Below are 14,346 nucleotides of genomic sequence, written 5' to 3' on the forward strand. Positions count from 1 at the left end.
GCATATAACCATCGCTTGATTAAATTAACATAGAAATACACGTATTACAGTTGTAACACGAAGGACTACATGCTAAGAAATGCTAGAATTTACTCAGTATTATCGTTTTTTTAGCAATGCAAATGTAAACACTTTTTGCAACATATTCTCCTTGATAGGTAATAAAGATGCCATTGGTTTTATAAGGAGGAGGTAAATTTTAACAAGTTTTCTGACGAGAAATCAATTCTCGTCGTCATTATTTTCATCTTTTCAACATTTAAGGTTTTCTAAGGTACCATATTTCTACCCCCTCCCCCCCCCCCATGCAAGATAAATTATGCCAACATGCGCAAGAAAATTATTTCAACATGCCAGATAATCATGTCTAAATGCAAGTTACAAATCTTTTAAGAGAACCTGATTTTATATGGGTAAAAACACTTACGCCCGTATCTGAAATCATAGATGCAAGATGCATCATAATTATGTTGACATGTGATTTATTTATATGTTGACATGCGCTTATTTATGTGAACATGCGAGATAACTTGCATGCTGACATACTAGATATCTTGCTTGTTTAAACATTATTAACTCGCAAGTTGACATGAATAAGTTGTATGTCAACATAAATATGTTGCATGTCTACATAATCATCTCCTATGTCAACATAAGTAAGTCAAATGTTGTCATAACTACATGTATGTTGCATCTTGCATCCATGATGTCAGATGTGGCATTAGAAAGTCATTTTACCCATAAAAAATTAGATCATCTTGAAAGATTTGTAACTTTCATGTCAAAAGTGTTATATTGCACGTAGACATAATTATCCTGCATGTAGACATAATTATCCTGCATGTAGACATAATTATCCTGTATGTAGACATAATTATCCTGCATGTAGACATAATTATCCTGCATGTAGACATATAATTATCCTGCATGTAGACATATAATTATCCTGCATGTTGACATAATTTTATCTTGCATAAAGGGGCAGTCATATGTCACCATACATTTCATTTACCGAATTCATTATTTTTTTTTTACAGGTATGGCAAAAAACTGAAAGACGGCTGTCTCTAAACTAGGACGGTCGTTGGCCTAATTCTGTTTTTGCTTACACCTAAACTGTCATTTCTCACTCCTCCATGTACAGGTAATTATGTCGAATCAGGCAGTGACAGCTAGTCGTCTGTTTTGCATACACACGTATTCTGTGATCTATGACTGTTCCGTACAGGTATAATAAACGTCGGATCAAGCACCTGTTGACATATATAAAGTGATACCTTAATGTTATCATTATCATAGAAACGGACCAAACATATTCTCAGTTAATAAAGTTTAAAAGTCTCGCACCGACTCAATTGGTCTTGATGTCATATCTTATATGTATTAACCTTTAGATTAATGCATTTACGTGTAATTAGATGGCTCCTATTTTAATAAACGTCAGAATCGTATCTTTTCATGTTTCCTGATTATGTAGCATTCTGTGGTACATTTAATGACCGACAAAATCGTTTCGCCTTGCCTCATCATTTTATTGCATTCATTTAGCATTTATTTTAGGATTGAAATTAAATTTAATTGTAACATTTAATTCGGTTTCTGATTCAAAGCAATCGTGTTTTACATTTCACTGTTCTTTTATACAATTGAAAAAACAATATGTAGCCAAACTTTATTTGATAAAATTGGACACTTAATCAATATTTCATTTCTTGTTGTCACATAAGAAGTCACCAATGTAAGAAATAAGTTCTGAAAATTACATGTAGACACATTAACGCTGTGACGTTGACGATTGAGAAGCATTTACAATGAAACGACCTTTTATTAATATTGTACTAACTGACATTTATGTGACTATTGATCGACAATTGTTGACATTAATATTCATCTGTTTTGAAAATGAAAACGGGCGTGGCAGAATGATCTATAAACACTCATTGATTTTAAAAGTATGCATTTCTCAAAAACTTCATATTAATATTTTTTACAAATCAATTCTGAAAATTAGCTGTCCATATCTGGCGTTCTTCGATTTCATTTCATTCAAGTCTTATTTCTAAAAAAGAGGAACTATTTACATGTATATAACTGTCACCAGTGAAACATGTAGCTCAGTGGCCTTTGTAAAATTACCGAAAATATTCCTCTGACCCCTTAGCAAACTTAAATATCCCTAAAGAAATTGTATGGATCAACGCATGTGTTTTGTGTCATTTAAACACATTTTATTTGATTATCTGCTGAAAACTGCTGAGAGTTAACAAGATGCAACAATTTCTGAGTGTAAGTGGACTGGTTAAGTTCCATTAAAAGAAGAATGTGCATACGGTTACAAGCGGGGTAACTCGTCCTATTCTTGTGTCATGTACATTTTGAATTGACTTGGTTGGTAACAACATATGCCACTTTTATTTCCAGTTTACCCCCATCCCATCGAAGCTGTGAATGTCATCAATAGCGTCTTCCTCATTTTCACCAAGATAACATAGATAATAGCAGTCAGAAGGACCATGGGGGATGGGGGGGGGGCGAACTAGTGGAGTAAAGTTACTTGTCAAAGGTTACAATGTTACCGCGATAGCGACGGACCAGTCTCAAAACAAATCAGCAGACGCTATCAAATGCGCCACCGCCTCGAAGAGACTGATTCTTATTGAAGCGATTTGCTGTTGTTAGGCTACTTGAGACTGTCCAAAGTCACATAGATGGCAATAACAAAAATACAACACATAGAAAGCCATGAAACAAATACGAATTAAATGTTTATTCATTATGGGTAACAGATAATTTTATCGTCTGTATTTTTTCTGCTGGTCTTTGACTTTTCGGAAACGGCATTCTACGTTGTAAAATCCAATTTTGCTAAAAAAAATAAAAAATGAAATAAGAACATTTTTTTTGTAAATAGGAAATTAATGCACTTGGATCATAAAAATCTGTGTAGTATAATAATTGTATTCCCCACACAGATCACAGAACGAATTAAAAATATATTTATTTAATATACATGTAGAGAGATTAACGGACGAGTTAATTCGTAAAGTTTTGATTCCCATAATTTGATTTGTTATGAATTTAGATATAATAAATGGATTTCGCCACTTAACCAAGAAATTGCCACCAGTGTACATGCTTTTATATTTTTTTCGGTTTTTGTTACAGTCTAAGAACTTAATAACCTATTCAATTAAGGAATAAGAAATCAATCTTTGAGTAAATATTATGAGCTGATAATTTTGGTCTGGGCGTGATCAAATCCAATGAAGCCCGCTTTGGCGTCATTTGAAGTTATGGGTTATATAGTACAAAATCGATACGTAGTGTTATCACAGGCAAAGACACTGGAAAATGTAAATATTATAATGTAAATTCATTGAATTCGCAAGGACCGCAATAGATTTTCAGATTTTGAGTCGTTCATAGTGTTTAATCATTCTGATTTTTTTGTGGATGGAGCTTGCCCACGAAATCGACATAAACTAAGTTCAAGTGAATTCTATTTATTTCAAAAATAAAATAATTACTTTTTGGAAAGACAGTAAGGTGTTGAGCCAACAAGAAAATATCCGGGTTTCGTTGGTGACAGGGATTTCGGACTCTCGATCCGGAAATAGCGGACGCATTCACTTTCGTCGTAGGAAACATCCTGGGCTGTAACCAAGGAGATGGAAGTAAACTTGACTTGTTTTATCATATATATATTGTAAATGTGCAATCAGGCAATTTAAATATTTTATTATACTTTCATTTTAAATACTGAAATCTGATTGGTTTAAAGGCAGTTGACAATCCGTTCTATTACCCTCAGCGTTAGCAACACTCTTGGCAACGGGTAACACAATGAATTGTTACATGCGCGGAAATTATGCGCGTACAGTTCGCCATAGAATCAATGTCATTTCTTTATAAAAGCAGTAAAATTTTCTCTAAAATTAAGACATTCAGTATAATAAAATAAATAGTGCCTGTTTGGGAGAGTAACAGTTGAAATTGACACCCTCGAAAATCATTGTCAACCTCCGCTTCGCGTCGGTTGACATTGCATGGTTTTCTCGGGGTGTCAATTTCAACTGTTACCCTACCAAACAGGCACTATTATATAATAGCATTTTTTTTATTTTTTTTTTTTTTTTTTTTCATTTTTTTTTTTTTTAATTTTTTGTTATTTTTTTTTTTGTACTTTGTTTATTATTATTTTTTCATTTATTATTTTTTTCTAAAGAACAATACATTAAATTTAAATTTTTGCATGTAACTGTTGCAGGCACGAAGCATCGGGGGGGGGGGGGGCATGCCCCCCCCCCCCCCCAAAAAAAAACTTTTTCTCGCAGCAACACATTTTTTTAAATATACATATAAAAAATTGAATTATCATGGAGTTGCCCCCCCCCCCCCCCCCAATGGATTAGGATTTTGAAAATTTTGGGAAAGTTTAAACTCCCCCCCCCCCTTTTTTTTTTTTGCTCGTCAAAATTTTTTGGATGAGTTTGCCCTCCCACCCCCCCCCCCCCCCTTTCAAAAACGATGCTTCGTGCCTGACTGTTGATGCAAATTCAGATTAAACTAGATATGTCTGATACTGAGAAGAAATAAGTATATGTGTTAATAGTTGGACCTTACACTATACCGGTATGTACTGTGTACCTGTACAACATTTGACTAGGACGTTGCCTTGCCTGTCCCTGGGGACCCTGGAATATCCACACACATACCCCTTACCTGGACAGCGGTAAGGCACCGACTTGTTTATGTTGATATCTAGGTTTCAAAATACATAATGATAAATAAATGATAAAGCATGATGTCTGGTATTTACCCTATGATTGGTTCCTTGTGACGTTAGAAAACAGTAACAGTAATTCGACAAGCTAACCCATCAGTAGCAATTGTATATGACCTACTTATAAACTTGTGTCTTTTCACGGGCCCAGGAGCTCGCAGACAGTTTGGAATGGACTTTCCATAACGGGGTCGAAATGATATCGGCCCTTCTCGATCACAAAAGTTGCCCCTTTTTGAAAAATTTCAAATAAAGGTATTAAATGGGAAAAATCAGTATGTATTAAAATAATATAAACTGCATAAGAGTCTTTTTTGATGCTAGACCGGTCTTATGCAGTCTATACAGAATATTAAAATTAATACGGAAACTATCGAATTAATTTTTTATATTACATATGTAATGATGAACACCGCTCGCAAATAGTGTAACGAAATCAAAGGTTTCATATACCATGGGCGTGTTCAACAGAGGGAGCGCTCGCTAAAAGCGTTGCATGTACATGTACAGGGAAATTTGGCGAGCACTCGCTTTGTTGAACACACCTCCGATTGCACATTTGAAATCCGTGGCCAACGTGTAGTATTCCTTACGTGGTCATTGGATTTTATGTGCTTATTTTTTTTATTTTATGGGCATATTCTCTATGTATATGATGCATTGACCTGTTTTGTTTGATATTAGTGCTCCCCTGATTTGAAAGAAGTGCGTAGAATTTGCTACTTATCGCAACCAACACGTCAGAGCAAGATGTACTCCACACAAGCGAGACCTCTACCGCAAACATTTTAAACTGTTAAGATGTCTTTCATTGGGATTGTAGGGATACCGGTGATAGAAGAGAAGTATATGGCGGACTTCCCTATTTACGAGCGGTGTTCAGCTTTACTTCCATAATTCCAAATTCTTACGTCGCACATTTCCTCTTTGAACACGTGACCCGACCTTGAGCCCCACATCGACACGTGTTACACCCGTCCGTGGCGGGAAACCTCTGTCCCACCCTATAAAGCTTTATGTTATACCTACAAACTGCAATTGTAAAACAGTGGATATAATTCGTCCTTTGCATGTGTGCAATAAAATTTATTTTATTTTAATTATAAGCTGACTTTAGGATAATATCCAATATCTACTCAGTTTTCGGACATTATAGTACAATTGTACATAAACGTTCATCAGTTTCCAGTACCACAGAGGAAAGGATGGGACATTTACTTGGGCCAACGTTTGTGGTATTCCAGCAAAAGTTTAGATAGATATACCTTTACGAGGACGCCCTGCAGGATTGACACACCTAGTTCTGCATCCACAGCCAAAGGAACAGCATTTCTGAACTGGATAAGGAAGTTTGTTTTTCAAGGAAACTTATCTATAAAAACTTTGAAAATAGTAAGATTTTATATAATACGAACAATTTAGTTATTTATGTAGTCTCGTGTATTCCTAAGCCAGAGTTTAATATAGTCTCGTTCAACCAAAAGCTCGGCTGTCTCCGTAAATCTCCGACAAACAGAGAGACTCTCTTGCTTGTCGGAGATTAACGGAGACAGCTGAGCGTCTGGTTGAACGAGACTGGAGTTCGATAACAATAGTGCAAGCTTGGATCCATACAATTTTTAGAATTGTTTCGATTACTAATACATAGTTTGAAATCTATCTTTAAATATTACACAACATGATTCATATGGGGGTTCTCTAAATTCTTGTCTGAAAAGTCTAATTAAAATTCATATTATAAAAAGTGCGTAATTCAAATAAAGACTAATAATCGATAAAATCAACTCCCGTCAGTACTTCAGTACTTTGATTTCAGGTGTTATTAATTGACTCTCGTATTTTTTTTTTCGATTAAAAAAGGTGTGTTTAATTCCACACATAAAATACCACATAATATGTGCGTGTATTGCTTTAAAAAAATGATAGCGAAAAGGACGAACAATGCATAACCGCAAAAAAAAACCCCTGATAAATGTACAGTAACAATTGTGTATCTTGTAACGCCTTACCCCCGGGGCAGTCCTGGTCGCCTCTACACTTGATGTTCTCGGGTCTACAGTCACAGGTTGTGATTATATTGGACACTGGGCACCTGCCGGGCTTCTGTTTGCCCACAGGGCGGAAGTTAGGGCGGCGAGAGGCGTAGGTCGCCAACACCTACAGAAAATGTACAAAAACTGCGTTTCATAACTACACCCCCCCCCCCCCCCCCCCGTTTTTAACAATTTTTAAATCCGACAGCAAAACACTCACAAGTGCCTGAAAAAGTTGCTTAACTTACGCTGGTGACAAAGAGGATCACAGTGAATGCCAGATTCATTGTGTACTATAGCTGTCCGTGATTGGTAACTATTAAGTATATACTCTGATAGTATATGACTTATATACCCCTACCCTTACGTTGGATGCACGCGTTAATGTATGTAATCCAAGCTTAATTATATTAAAACAGTTGTAACATTGAGAGGGCATATGCTGGGGAATACTTAGGCTTTAATGTGAATTATTGAAGCGTATTTGTATTGTGAACACGCCCTTACCATGCAATCTACCATATATAAAGAAAAAAACCCAATTAATTTACATACATGATATCACCACATGATTAACCCTTTCAATGTTGACTTTTTTTTTTTTTTTTGATTAAGAATAACTGATAAAGTTAAGTGCATATGATATTATCCCCCGTTGATATAAATGTATATAACCTTAAAAACCCAAATCCTATATAGTTAAAGTACACACACCCGAACAAGATGGACTAGAAAAAAACAACAGATTAATTTTTCTATCAGTGATAAATCCTTTTTGCAGTTACCCTTGCAAACCGGTGTTATATAGTGCCTTTTCCCCCTAGCCATCTTTCCCCCCGGAAAAATGGCTATATAGCAGTTCTTCCCCCCGGAAAAATGGCTATATAGCAGTTTTTCCCCCAGGGAAAGCTGACTATATAGTGGGCTTTCCCCCATTTTATAGCCAGATTACCCCCACGGAAAACCTACTATATAGTGGATTTTCCCCCTTTTTTTACATTCCGGCCATGTATATGGTGGACCATTCGTGTCAATAATTGATATGATATTATTTTCTCATAAAAAAGGATGATTATGGCATTTATTAATATATAGAATAAATTAGTATTTCATGGTTTTTTTAACCCCAAATATGAACTAAGGCATGCGCCTCCATAACATTCATGTGTCATCATCGTTTATTTCACCTGTTTTTACACCTTTTTGGAACACCTTTTACACGGATTTCGGAATACCTCGAATCTTTTTCATCTAATCGATGCTTATCTACAGTTTCGACTTCGACGTTAAGAACACGTGAGAACACATTTGAGTAAAAATACGCTGGTTTGGAACTTTCATTTTCTAATGTACTAACATCTCTGTATAAGCTTCTCCGAGGGAACTAACTGTACAATCTTGACTTAATTTTGTAGAGGAAGGGAATAAAAAGTGGAAATGTATTACTCCCTTCGTCCAAAAGGCTATCAATTTTAAATTAATACCGTTCGAATTGACGATCTTAAAAACAATTATATATTTCTTCTAAATATCAAACGGGAGACAGGGTGCAATGATATGATGATCGAGAACTGAAATGTTTTAGTTTTATTTTGATTGATGGGGTTCTAAATCATGGGTAAGGGGTATTTTAATTGATTATATATTAAAATCATGTGAAAAGTGAGTGTTTACAATTTTTTTTTTTTAAGTTACGAATATTCATATTTTTTAGGACATTTCTTACGAAACGCCAGATTTTATAATGTAAACATTTTGTTTTAAAAAAAAGAAATGTGTTCACAACCAGAACAATGTCGGTATCTTTCCTGGTTACTTTGGAAAATGTGAAATGGAGCCTGAACTGACCTTATGTATATATTTACACTCAGTATTTGCTAATTTTCCACTTTTAAGTTTGCAACGTGATTTATAAATATACAATTTTGAAAACGATGCCATATAAATCAAGATATACGATTCACTTACCTAAAAATCGTATATTACTATTTGTTTCATATTTTTGCAATAAAGATTTACTTGTGTACCATATCATTTCTTCGAACAATGAACCAAGGGTAATTAAAAAAAAAACAAACCCCCAAAAACCAACATATCTATTGTGAGGAGCTGACTTATTTTTTTTTTTAAATATAAGCTTGGTCTTCTAATCAACTAACAAGTTAAAAAAGTCGTATACATGTATGCGCTTAGGTTGGTTATTTATTTTTGATTTTCGATTGCTCCTTTTATGAATAAAAGTTTATTGATTTATTTATCTAGTTATTTATTATATCATTAGTCATCTTATGAATTGATTAAATGTTTTGAAGAATAATGAATTTACCAGCGTACCTTTTTAAAAAAAATTGTTCGTAAACTTTGGACTATATATGATATGGGCGCCTTAGATGGCCCCCTAAAATGAACATCGTCGTTTTACTTCAATTCTTTTTTTTTTTCTTTGTACAGATATATATGTGATGTTTATACAAAATGTTCATTTTGATTCAAGTGCTCACATTTAAGAAATATGACATCGTGAAGACAACCTTTTCCCGCCATTTTTGCAAGTTTAGCATAAAACAGCTTGTTTTCAAGCAGTTTTTCTTTAAGAAAACATAGAGCGCATGCTTGAACAAACAAAATATTTTAATCAGAGATATATATAGCCAAGACTAATAAGTAACAAAAAATATCTTTGTTCAAGCATGCGCTCTATATTTCCCATTCGTAAACGGATAAGAAAAATGTCAATTTTTGACCGATTTTGATTGGATTGTAGTAATAGCGTTACTTCTGACGTCATATACTGCAAGTGAGTGCAAATAAATCAAATGAATAGGTAAAAAATATATTTTAAATCAACTCTTCTAAAAAATAACATAACATTTTACTGTACCAGAAACACTTTCAAAAATTGCGAATTATAGGGGCCAAATTTAAATCATGTTATATATAGTTCTTAAAAAAGAAAAGCAGAATCGTAATTTTCAATCATTTTGATAAGGAAATATATGAGCGATTGTGTATTTTTATATGATGTTTTTACTTTTAAATGACCGTAAAAATATGTTCATGTGGTCATCTTTAGTTTTTGAGATATGGGGCCCTAAAAAATACATTTTCTTTATAATTGGATTTCAAACATCGGGCTCGAAAACAACAAATGCCCCTACACTGCATGGGGGCTAAAATTTTCAGTGTCATCTACTAGTGGTATAACACTATCACTGTGAAAATATGGTTAAGTGGTCATCTCTTGAATATGAGATTCGGATCCCCACTTATAGAACACTATCCAATCATTATAATGGGGTTTTAAACATCGGGTCCTGAAACATCAATGTCCCCTACCCTGAGGGCTGAAATTTTTTAGAGTCATCAACAAGTGGTAAACCACTGCCACTATGAAAATATGGTGATATGGTCATCTCTAGTTTATGAGACATTGGACCCTTAAGAATAAGCACTATAATCATTATAATAGGATTTTAAAAATCGGGCTCTGAAACATTGGAAACAAAATCTCTTTAAAACAGAGGTTTAGCCTGGATGAAATTTTCAAAAACAGACAGACAGTCTGGTAGATTTATCAAAAATTCTTAAAACATTCTCGCTTAGTACAATTTCAGAACACAGAACTATGCATATAAGTGTATAACTTGTAAAACCAAGTATTTTTTTTTTTCAATTAATTACCTAAATTAAGTTTTATGTGTAATTCCATTACACACATGTTCATTTTTTAGCATAGTCTATAAAAATAATAAATCGGCAAAACGAAACTTAGCCTTAACTTAACATGTATGTAACCTGGGAGAGTAGAAACATTAATTTTAATCCTTACTGGATTTCCATCAATAATTTTTATAAATCTGAACCAAAAACGTGAGGGAGAAACCCTACTATGGGGGAAAAGCTACTATATAGTAGCTTTTCCCCCCAGGGGGAAAGGCTACTATATAGTAGGTTTTCCGGGGGGAGAAGCTATTATGGGGGAAAAACTGCTATACAACACCGGAAGTGAAACAGACCTAAGCTCGAATCATAACCGTTGACAAGACTTCGTTATTGAAAATAATCGATAAATTCGATGTAATGTTTTCAGAGGCATAGTTTTTCAAGGAAAAATATTTATAAATACCTTAAAAATAGTTAAATTTTAAATGGAACGAGCATTTCAGATAATTTTGTAGTCAAATGCGTTCGGAATACGAAACTACATTTTGAACTCTGGCGTAGGAATAATTCCTTCCTATACAAGGGTTTATTTATGATAGTCTATTCAACTAGACGCCCTGCTGTCTTATTGCTAGCGCTCGAGAGCGCTAGCAACTACGCCAGTCTTTTTCACTGGAATACGCATGCTCGACTCCATAATAGGGGATTCTGGGAATATCGTACTACTGTAGATAAAATGAACCGTTTTATCATCTTTACATGAAGTTTTGTGTCTGATTGTAAATGTCGAAAAGTCAATCGCAACTTTCTCGGGTCTTTCCGCAGAGCACGGAAACCAACTTGAGTGTATTAAGTCAATGATATACTCTAAAATATACTAGTACTACAGAAGCGATATACAAGGCTGTCTTGTTTTAATTGGAAGCGACTCCTTCTAACATCCGGCAATGTGAATTTATACATTCGAGGTGTTTTCCAAGCTCTGTCGGAAAGGCCCGAGAAGTTGCGATTGGTCAAAAAGTAACAGTAGTTTAGCAATCGCAACTTCTCGGGCTTTTCCGGCAAGCTCGTAAAAACACCTCGAATGTATTACCTAAGCGTCCATGACAACCCCCTTTTTTATAAAACTTGATATAAATTCAACACATTTTAAGATCTGTTGAAATGTGAGTTACATTCTATTAAAATCAATGATATACCCTAAAATATACCACAGAGGTGACTTACAATGCTGTCTAGCCGATATTTATTATAATGGGAAGCGACTCCATTTTGTATAAAATTCTAACATCCGGTGATGTTAATACATTCGAGGTGTTTTTACGAGCTTGCCGGAAAAGCCCGAGAAGTTGCGATTGAGTAGTTTAGGTCTTTTAATGCAAGGTTATTTTAAATATTATGATAAAAAGCTTGCTCTATCTTAAATTCCTTCAAGCTCGGAAAATAACCTCGGATATGTTTTCCGAGCTTGCCGGAAAGGCCCGAGAAGATACGAATGCTACAAAACAGTACCAATGGTTCTTTAAAATTTTCACCTCGAAATTGAAATTAAAGTAGATACATAATGATAAAGGCGCAGTCAATGAGCTATGACATTGCCGATGTGAAGCCCACTCTAGATTTACACTTCTAAATTTTAATCGATTCAGATATTTAAATCAATGTTTTAGAAATCTGCTTCTGTGTTTTATAATGGTTAGCTCACCAATCTTTTCAAAAGATAAGCTTGTTAAATCCCCGACAAGCAAAGAGACTCTGCTTGTCGGAGCTTTACGGAGACAGCCATGCAGATACATAGGTTAATGAAATTAATTCCATCGATAAATATTACACAACATGATTTCTGTGGGGTTTTATCCAAATTTTTGTCGGGAAACAAAAACAAACAAAATTTCATACTGGTATTAGAAAAAAATGTGCGTATTTCTAATACTACTAAGAAACTACTTGTCATTCGATATTACATAGCGTTAATTTTAAATCAATTATCCATAAAATCAACTCCCATCAGTACTTCCGTACATGTACATTAATTAAACACTGCAACTGAATAATTATATAAGGTTGTCCAGGGACATAAATGGCATGTTATTTATGTCTCTGGGTTGTCATATAGCCCAAGAGTGTCCCGTCTCCTGACACCTACTGCAAACTACTTTTTTCACTCTCACAGAGCCTTTGAGGACATGCATGTCAAGCAAGGGCACCCTGTCTGTTCAAACTGTGTTGGGGAATCCCCCTCCATTTACGGACATGAAACTTTAAAAAACGATGCTAAGTGTATGTGTCTGCAAGTTGGCAACTGCACCTGAATTGGGACATTCATTTAAGCGGGTTGTTACTTCACATGTGTACATGTAAATGAGTGACTTGCATCTGTAAAGGTAAATATAGGCAACATATTACGTATGAAAACGATATAAAAATAAACACTTCAATAACCTTTTAACGTATATTCATACTGACATTCTTTTCTGTGACGTGGCTTAAAGGTTATCAAGCTCAGCATTAATTTATCCACTTTTAGGCCGAGAGTATGGTTTTTGTAAAGGTCATTAGCAAATGTTTGATAAATCATTTAACGATTTATATGTTCCGGTTCTACAACATGAAGAATCTCATAAAGTATTGGCTTTTCTTTCTTTTTTTGGACAATAGTTTTGAGCAGAAACAAGCCAGTTCAAATAAGGTTTACCTTTTTATTCTCAAACATCCCCCGTAAAACACTGATTTAGGAGAAAGCAAACAAACAAATGTGGCCATATTTACATGTAGGTGTACATGTACACACTTTATTACAGGGTGCAAGGTATTGAACCTGGGTCCAATTCATAACACCAGTGGGAGACACACATGTACCTTAATTGTATGATCTCTAAATAATAAATAACAGTCACAAAAATGTTCATTACTTTAATCCTTTCTCATAATGTCATTAATCTTGTCATTAATCTTAAGAAGAAAAAAATCAAATCTTTGGTATGTATGAAATAACACTGCTTAATTTACAATTATATATAATATTTGTTTAGTGTATATGTGATAATGTGTTATTTTAAGGGTTATAAACTTTAAGTAATTAAATTCAGAAATAAAATATTTTTAAAATAAATAAAACAATTTAAAAGTTAAACTACACATTATACATGTAGTACATTTACATACTACTAACTTCACTAAGCAGGAACTTACTAATTTATTATTAGAGTTATCTTTCTTAGCTTACTTTAAATATTCATTAGGACTAGTTTTAGATAAGAACTAGTTTAGAGGTCAGTGACAGTCTATTGGTCATAACAAGAATTCTGGATTTCCATTGGTTATTCTAGGGTCAAATTCCTAGAGAGTTCAGTTTGTTTTATGTATAATTTAATTTCAACTCTACAGTCAAAGAGTGAAGGTCCTAAAGTGGTTTATATATATTTCTTAAGTCATTTATATTGGACACAACAATGACCTTAGAAAGTAAGTTCTTTTATTAATATTTCCATTAACAATATTGCTAGTGAGAGAATGAAAGATTCTGTGCAAGTGATTGATGTGAGAAGTAAATAAGCAATTGATGATATAAAGAATATCAAGTTGTTTTATTAATTACACGGAGCTATAGCAATCAATTATTACGTGTTATATAGATTGATATAAATCTGACCAATTGATAATTATATATCATTGTACATAGATTGACAAGTACCTTATTGTATATACAGGTCAAAGCCATGTATTGCTGATCATACATTGTCAATGTCTGTATTAGACTAATTACGTGTAATAGTCACCTGAGTCCACAATTCGGTAATTATTGATCTTTTCCATCTATAAGTTTACTATTTATAATTTGGGTAATCAGACCTATTTCCTTTTGAA

The 14,346-nt window shown here is 34.1% G+C and overlaps 1 protein-coding gene across 1 annotated transcript; it reads right to left on the minus strand.

Annotated features, from left to right (window-relative positions):
- Nucleotides 1-2,752: 2,752 nt before the first annotated feature.
- On the minus strand, nucleotides 2,753-7,187 carry LOC117687328 (uncharacterized). The gene is made up of 8 exons (XM_066081841.1): nucleotides 7,065-7,187; nucleotides 6,793-6,940; nucleotides 6,049-6,120; nucleotides 5,695-5,815; nucleotides 4,905-5,014; nucleotides 4,648-4,761; nucleotides 3,528-3,654; nucleotides 2,753-2,865 (listed from the first exon to the last, which is right to left on the minus strand). Exons 1-8 carry the CDS (start codon nucleotides 7,101-7,103, stop codon nucleotides 2,793-2,795), a joined length of 804 nt encoding a protein of 267 aa, XP_065937913.1. The 5' UTR covers nucleotides 7,104-7,187; the 3' UTR covers nucleotides 2,753-2,792.
- Between the last annotated feature and the right edge of the window lie 7,159 nt (nucleotides 7,188-14,346).

The sequence above is a fragment of the Magallana gigas genome, chromosome 1 (assembly GCF_963853765.1).
Source record: "Magallana gigas chromosome 1, xbMagGiga1.1, whole genome shotgun sequence".
Classification (NCBI taxonomy): domain Eukaryota; kingdom Metazoa; phylum Mollusca; class Bivalvia; order Ostreida; family Ostreidae; genus Magallana; species Magallana gigas.

Bases quoted from the DNA above. Each gene is read 5' to 3' on its own strand.
- LOC117687328 (XM_066081841.1), bottom strand. From the start codon at position 7,103: ATGAATCTGGCATTCACTGTGATCCTCTTTGTCACCAGC. The intron at 5,015-5,694 runs GTAAGAATTTGG...TTTTTCAAAAAG, and splicing joins TCAAAGAGGAAATGTGCGAC to GGGCAACTTTTGTGATCGAG. The intron at 3,655-4,647 runs GTACACAGTACA...CCTTGGTTACAG, and splicing joins CCTAGTCAAATGTTGTACAG to CCCAGGATGTTTCCTACGAC.